General features: G+C 34.6%; 1 protein-coding gene across 1 annotated transcript; it reads left to right on the forward strand.

Annotated features, from left to right (window-relative positions):
- Nucleotides 1-936: 936 nt before the first annotated feature.
- LOC124355090 (28S ribosomal protein S29, mitochondrial-like) lies at nt 937-7,771 on the forward strand. Its single transcript, XM_046806033.1, has 3 exons — nt 937-1,109; nt 2,474-2,567; nt 7,534-7,771. Exons 1-3 carry the CDS (start codon nt 1,063-1,065, stop codon nt 7,717-7,719), a joined length of 327 nt encoding a protein of 108 aa, XP_046661989.1. The 5' UTR covers nt 937-1,062; the 3' UTR covers nt 7,720-7,771.
- The last annotated feature ends 320 nt before the right edge of the window (nt 7,772-8,091 follow it).

Consider the following 8,091-nt stretch of genomic DNA (forward strand, 5'->3'; position numbering starts at 1 on the left):
TTGTTTGAGCAGCGGTTTTAGAGTTTGCATTATCATGATAAAGTATGGTTCGCCTCTTCTTCGACATTTTCAGAGTTGACTGTCTTCTATTGCTCTAACGCCACTGTTGCCACATGACCGGTAATACCAAAGAAACAGGCAACCATTTTTTTCGGTGTGCTTCTTCCACGTACAACTTTTGTTGGATTTGTGTTGTCTTGAAAGATTCATACAGTTGATAACTGTTTTGCTTCCGGTTCATATGCGTAGATCCATAATTCATCACTTCTGCAGATGTTATACACAGCTTTTGATGCAACTTTAGCAAATTTGTTCAACGTTGGAATGCACTAGTTGATGCGACCCTTCTTTTGAGCATTGGTCAGGTTATGTGCGTCCAGCAGGAAAATATTTTTTATAGCTGAATGATCATGTAATATCTTGTTAATGGTAATCATACTAATGTCCAAAGATGCCTCAATCTCACGGTATGTCTTATGACGATCTTGTTAATCAATTCAAGCACAGCATCGATGTTTTCAGGTTATAACAACAGATTTTAGACAGTCTTCGCAGATTTCGTTCAGGAATGAACATCAGCCATGTTTGATCTCATTACACCAATTTTTCAGTACAGTAGAGTAAGGCTTAATTGCTACATAATGTATTAAGTTCATTGACACACTCTTGTCGTGATAATCCATGTCGAAAGTTATGAAGATAAATACACGGAAGTGTTCATGGATCAATTGTATTTTTTACTAGGGCGTGCATTTTTCAATTAACTGCAAACATTAATCACACTCAAATGACAAAATCTTGACATACTATGTTCATCAATATAAAGTTTATACTGGAAATGTTAGCCGATGCCCAGAAACGGTCATAATGTTGTAAAGGCCAAAAATATAAACAGCAAACCTCTAATATGGCCTTGCTCTTGAGTATATTCCATACTGTGTTATATTACATAAACGTTTTGTTGTAGTTGCAAGGTGTTTGCTGCAATCGATGGTTTCAATGGTTTCTTCCAAACCACTTCCAGACTGAAGACTCCAGAGAGAGTGCGACTGGTACCATCCAATGTATCTCTTACTCACAGTTTCAGGACTTTTATCAAGAATGATTGGGTAAATATAATTTTTATTGGTAATTTTGTTGTAAAAGATTCTTTGAAACTAGAGAAATTACTCTAAAAGACACAGCTGAAAAAATGACAGACACTATGCCAAGTAACTCAAAACTCTCAGAAAAAAGTTGTAGTTTAGTTTATCTATATTAGTACGAGAGCTATTCGGAAAGTAAGGAGCGTTTGGAATCTTAAAAAAACCCAAGTACAAGAAAACACGTTATTATATACATGTGAAAGAGGAACTAAAATACTACTTTTGTACATAATCATGATACAAATTTAGGTACTTATCATAGCTTTGAAATTCCTGTGTCATACAATTCTGCTGTCTTTGATCTCAGATACTCAGTCATGTATACCTGGAGCTCCTCGTCGTTGTCAAAACGCTGTGCTAGCCAGGTCTTCATTTTCAGGAACAAATGAAAATCACTTGGAGCAAAATCAGGACTGAAGGGGGATGAGGAATACTTCCCAATTACACAAGTTCAAGAGTTCTTGTGTACAGTTTGCTGAGTGAGCTCAGGTATTGTCATGCGAAAGCAAAGTTTTTGATGACATTTTTCCTCATGGCTGTTTTGGACAGCTCTCTAATCAGTGTTTGGCAGTACCACTCAGAGTTGTATATGCGGTTGCACCACGCTTGAGAAAATCAATAAGAAGAATACCTTGCATGTCCCAGAACACTGTTGCTATGATCTTCCTGGCCTACAAAGTTTGCAGATAATTCCTTTGTTTTTTAGGGGAACTTGTGTGGTGCAACTGGTGGGATTTTCAATTGCAGCACACATTTCAAATTTGAATATATATATTAAAAAAAAAAACAGTGTGGAAATGTTCCTATTGTCATGGCTGGACACTAACTGAGGTACTGAGCACAAGCACACGGATGTATATGCAATTGACATTTTGACACATGCCTGGCGGCGTAAGGTGGAAACGTTTCTTACTTTCTGAATAACCCTTGTATATTGAGATATAAAAGTTACAAGTGTAGTTAAAAAATGCAGGATTTAACAAATAGTTACCAATAGTATTGTCAACTTAACTAGATTTTGCAATAACCCATATGTGGGACAGACAATATAAGCTTTAGATCAACTTTGTATTGCAAATTCTTCCAATAGTTTTATTTTGTAATAATAAATATTGTCTTAATTCACTTTTTTTACCAACACAAATCAGATGCATCATCAGCATACATATACAAAAATATGAATCATGAATTTGTAATATTATCTGAGTAGATTTGTAAAATGTTATGAAATGAAAATTGTGTATGAACTGGAAAACATGTTGTAGAATTATAAAACACGTGGGTTTAACAAAAATTTTTGTAAGTAACTGTTCTGTGGTGTTGACCAGAAACAACGGTGCTGCAGTTCTGGTGGCAGACGATCATGCCACAGTAAAAGGTCACTACAAATCACATCTTCCGTTTCATTTGCTGCAGAAAACTGTAAGTATTTTAGTACTAATTGTTTATGATTTTATTGTTGTATTTCTCACTATTGTATAGATAGTTACTCATCAATGTTCTAACGTTAGTCCACATAATTTGACGTGTTATACCTGATGCTCAAAGCAGTAATTCTTTTAATCCTTTAAGGAGTATGGACGTCATATGACGTCTTCTTTTGATAGGCTAAAATGAGTAATGGATAAAATCCAAAAAATTACCAAAAGAAGTAAAAAATTAGTCTTTAAAATCTCTTAAAAAATGTTTTATTTACGTTTGAAAGCTTAATAAAAAAAGGACTTCGTGTTCTACAAATCTATATTTCAGTACTTTTTCAAAATCAAATGTCTTATTTCCTCACTATGGCAGACTCAATCAATATTGTCTGCCATTTGAACAACAGTAACAAACTAGATGGTTGCTCCACAAATATAAGTCAAATATAAGTCTCACAAGATAAATATGACCACAGTGTGCAGTATACAAGGAATGGCTAGTATAATGTGGCAGCATATTCTGACAACAAATTGATGTGCGCTCAACACGACCTTGAGTCAGTAGCTTCTACCAGGTGGCTACTGCGATCTGGTGGTAAAATCAGATTACAAGTGAATCCGAGCACAAAAAATGGAAGTTAATTATGTTGCCGATAGATGGAACCACTTTGCAGACTATCTACTAAAAGGCAATCAGTAATAGCAATGCATTTACGATAATACAAAAATACAGAGGCTAAACGTCATATGACGTCCTTACTCGTTATGTAGAGTTTACACGCACTCCTTGAAGGGTTAATGGTTTGTCACAGACTGAGAAGTACGAGTGTTTATTATTTTAAGATGTAGAAAGTAGAGAAAACTGATTTTGGAAAGATGACTATATAATCACATGATACCCATATTTATGTGTGACATCCATATTTTATTATAATGTATTTTGTTATATTTTAAACTCATGCATCCAAGTTAAATATGCAATACAAATGCGTATCCTGGCTTGCTGAGTACAATTTGGTACATTCACATATGTTTACATAAATAAATTCTTAAAGGATGCTTCATTAATTCCTCAGCCTTTGGACTCCTTAAGAAGCTCACTTTAAGTGTTGTAAAGCCAATGCTGCATCAACTTACAGCCTTTGGCTTTTAAGGTTTGTCACTTCCTGTATATTAAAGCTGATACTATCTGCTGTTGCATACGCGAAATTAGACTTGTGTAATTTGTCAATATAATATGATAAAAGTTAGTGATATTGTGTAATATAAGTGGCGCACCCAGAATCTTCTCTGGAGTGTGTCCGGAACCCTGGGAGTTGGGGGTATGGAAAACCCTTTAGATCAGTGGGGAAGTTCTGGAGCCCTCCTCCGGGAATTGTTTGAACTATTAGGAATAAGTATAGGAATAATTTGTTTACACAGTAGAACACAAAGCTTTTCTGCGCGAGTCAAAACATCAGTGTACAAATTAAATATACAAAAGCAATAGAAGAGAACTATTTACAATAGAGCATACAATCTAAGGGTGAACGCGCACTAGCACGGCCAAGACCAAGACCACGACCAAGACCAAGACAGTTTTGTAATGTACTAAACAGACAACAGTCAGTCTGAAAATTGATATTGAGGAAATAGCAGTGGCCGTGTATGTGTACCGTAAATATGTAAAAGGTAAAAAAAAAAAAAAAAAAAAAAAAAAAAAAAAAAAAAAAAAAAAAAACACACACACACACATACACTGGATACACCCCTTGAGAGCAGAGAGGCCTTTAAAAGGGTACTTCGTTAGTTTTTATGCTAATTTACGTGAGCATGAAGAAGAGTTTTTTAACTACACACGGATGAGTTATAAAAGTTTTGACGAACTGTTAGTGAAAATTGCGCCTCACCTCACATAAGTAGAACTGACACACTGCCATGCGCTTATGTATTGGAAATGAAGAAAAACTACTAGTAACGTTAAGGTAAGTTTAATAATTGAAGAATATTATAAGTTACATAGTAAATGAATATAAACTTAGTGCAAATGACAAATTAATTGTAAAAACTGAGTTTTTAAATTTATACACCAGTCTATCTACTCCTGGTCGCAGACTGGCCGTAGGCAGTGCGCGTTGTTCTATAACAGCTCATGGAAGCCTGGCTGCAACGTCAAGCTGGTCTCGCGTTTGGTCTGTGCGGCCAGAGCGTACAGCTGTGGTCGTGCGTCTGTCTTGCGTTTGTCGTGTCTTGGTCTGACTAGTGCGCGTTGCTCCACATCATTTAAGGTTGTCCTGGCTGCACGTTCTTGGTCGTGGTCTTGGTCTTGGTCTTGGCCGTGCTAGTGCGCGTTTACCCTAAATGTAAAACAGAGAACACTCTTATAAAAGTTTTTACAATTAATATTACAATTATTTCTACTACAAAACACTATCGGTCTCATAAAGACATGGGTATTACGAGACCATCGTGCAGACTGTAGAAAGCCTTCCCGATCAAGTAAGCCTTTAAATACTTTTTAAAACTGTTAACATTTGTTTGAATTTTAATTACATTTGGAAGATAATAAGTAACCCAGTTTAAGAACTTCGGAGGAAAATGTTGAAAGACACTTTAGGGCAAATGTAGCGAATTCAGCTGCTTCGTTGATGCATTTATATGGTTATTCTTTTTTAGGTTAAAATCAAGATGGACTCTATGAAACTTACAGAAAAAATGCTATTTATTGGATTGCCACAAAATATATAAATATTAGGAACATTTTGGGGGGTTTGGAAATAAAATTCCACAATATTCGTTTTAGAAAAGTTAACAACAGGTTATTGGTTCTAGAACCAGTCAGAAATCAAAGATGATACGGATGTATACTGTTCTATCAAGGTACTACAGTGACAGTTATTTAGAATAAGGTTAGTGTCATCCGCAAAAAGAGTGACAGCAGTCTTTATGGTTCTGTTGGTACTTTCAATATGTTTTTGCAAGATCATTAATGTATATGAGGAAAAGTAAGGATCCAAGGATAGATCCTGAGGCACTCCAGTCTTAATAACAGAAAAATCCAAAAAAATACTGCTGGGAATTATTGCAAACTTCAACATGTTGAACGCCCCTCAGCAAGTAAGTTTTAAACCATTGAAGTAAAATCCTCGAATTCCATATCTTTCAAGTTTATTAAGAAGTATATGATGATCTAAAACATCAAATGCCATCACAACAATCAAACACAACACAGCATCAAATGGTCACAAAAAGAAGGTCGTAGAATTGTTATTTTATAGTTCTTCTGAATTAATAAAAAGAGGGGAAAGATCAGGTTTAAAGTGTATAAGGTTTACAGTAAAAGCACTCTACCACCAATTATCGGGGAGCATAATTAAAGATAATTACAATTTTCTGTACAAAGAAAGTTTAAATTATATATTTAACTAAAACGTAAAATTAACAAAATATCGAACAAAACCGTTAAGTTTGAATCACAAACCAAGAACAAATCTAAACCTTGATATCTGGATCCAAATGTATAGATATCTGAGTTTGAAAGTTAACTACAAACTCGTAATTAATAGAGATACAATAATGGGAGTTAAATTAAAATTTATATTGTTTTATTCTTGGTTTCTACATATAAAACTACTAACAATAATTTCCAGTTTTCATTATGATATCAACCAAAAATACTGGTTTTTTGGCACTTTTCAACCAAACTGCAACTTTGAACATTCACAATTTGGAAACTTGTGATCTGATTAAGACGAAATGTTTATAAAGGATATGTATATAATTCTAATGTAATTGAATATGTAATTTTAGAAGAGCATGTAAATAGAGTTGTTATTAAATTACCATCTTACCTTTTATTCTTGACCGGGATCGGATAGTGTACAAAATTCGGCATTGGTCACGTTACGGAGCTCTTAGTCACTATCTTGAGTGTTTAATTTTGTAAACTACTATTTGAAACATTTCATTTCGTAAACCACTATTTAACATGTTTAATGTTGTTGTAAACCACTACATAAAAAATTTAATTTTTAACACAGATTAAATTGAGCATATTTTGTTAATTTACTGTGGCCGGCAATGTCTTGTTTATAATGCACAAATTGCCAGACTGCCCAGTACGGTATTGCCTCGTAATGACAACGGATTACATCAAACTAACAAAGTACAGATCTGCTCAGATCTCTGCATCTCACTCACTACTGTGACTAGTGATCTTGTTGGTACTAAGATACTTTGTACTGGGTACTTTGTCTCGAGTCTGTCCCGAGAGTACTTGTTACCACCAACAGAAAGTATCAGGTACAGTTTACTGTTTCAGGTATTTTTACGATGCAGATACTTTACACGTTTAATGCCGTTCCTGGTACAACGTACTCTGACTTTTTTTAGAAGCACAATATGTATCCATTGTACGATTCTAAATCAGTACGAATACATTTTGTACTTGGTTACTGAAAGTACTTGGGTAGCCACAAGAAACAGCTAGAACTAACTTCACTTTTGTAGTTGCTGCGTGACAGAGAAATTCAAATATTTAAACATTTTTAACAAAATTGAATTATTATATGTGCAGTGTGAAGTATTTCCTAAATTAAAATAGTAATATAATTTGAATCTATATATTTCATTATGATTGAATTCAAAGTTCCAACATAAATATTATTTTTAATCGAGAATAGACTACTAAGCGATTGATTATTTAGAAATATAATGCTCTTGGGGGACAGGTCCCGTTGGTTACGTTTCCTCCCTCCCCCCGCCCCACGTCGGTTCGCCCCTGTGTAATAGTTTAAGGATCAATATTAATATGAGAAAAATAAAGAAATATTAATACAATTTCTTTATTGTTTCTGATTCATTATAAAAGTGTTTAAGAATAGTTTTAATTAACCATTAGATGTTTAATAGCAAGGTAGAAACCTTTGAAACTGGAGAGTTGTTGTACTTTATATAAGAAATGTTTCACAGCTCTTGTACTTGTGTTGCAGGGTGTGGAATCTATTGATCCGTTCATTCCAATAAACGTTCCAGTGTACTCTCCTCTGGAGTTCCAGAACTATCTGGACTACCTGGAGGAGAAACGGTGGTTACAGAAGCCAGAGGGAAGGGACGAGATCGACTTTATCACACAGAGAAACCCGAGACTGGTCAACACATACTGTGCTAATCGATAGGTTTTGTTACGGTAGCTTAGTTTAGTAAATTTATCATGTTTATAAATCAAAAGTGGTGTATTCTGATTTTTCCCCTTTTCTTTGAATATTATAACAAATATAATTAAACCAGTGTACACGTTTCTCGAAATCCAGAAGACTGTAAACATTATACTGTTCAGCAGCAACAGAAACATATCATTAGTATTAATCTGACAACATAGCCTCTATTTAATACCAATCTTCAGTAATTTTCATAAAATCCGATGGTGACCACGGAATAGTGCTGTTCAAAATTGTTTTTAACTTGTTCCAGGGTTTCATCAAAGAAATTTCTCAGAATCATTTATATCCATTCAGAAGGGATTAGACTCTTGTGGTACCACCTAGCTT

The sequence above is a fragment of the Homalodisca vitripennis genome, chromosome 2, assembly GCF_021130785.1.
Source record: "Homalodisca vitripennis isolate AUS2020 chromosome 2, UT_GWSS_2.1, whole genome shotgun sequence".
Taxonomy (NCBI): domain Eukaryota; kingdom Metazoa; phylum Arthropoda; class Insecta; order Hemiptera; family Cicadellidae; genus Homalodisca; species Homalodisca vitripennis.

Coding starts and splice junctions, on each gene's coding strand:
- LOC124355090 (XM_046806033.1), top strand. CDS start 1,063: ATGTATCTCTTACTCACAGTTTCAGGACTTTTATCAAGAATGATTGG. Junction 1,110..2,473: donor CTTTTATCAAGAATGATTGG/GTAAATATAATT, acceptor GGTGTTGACCAG/AAACAACGGTGCTGCAGTTC. Junction 2,568..7,533: donor TTCATTTGCTGCAGAAAACT/GTAAGTATTTTA, acceptor CTTGTGTTGCAG/GGTGTGGAATCTATTGATCC.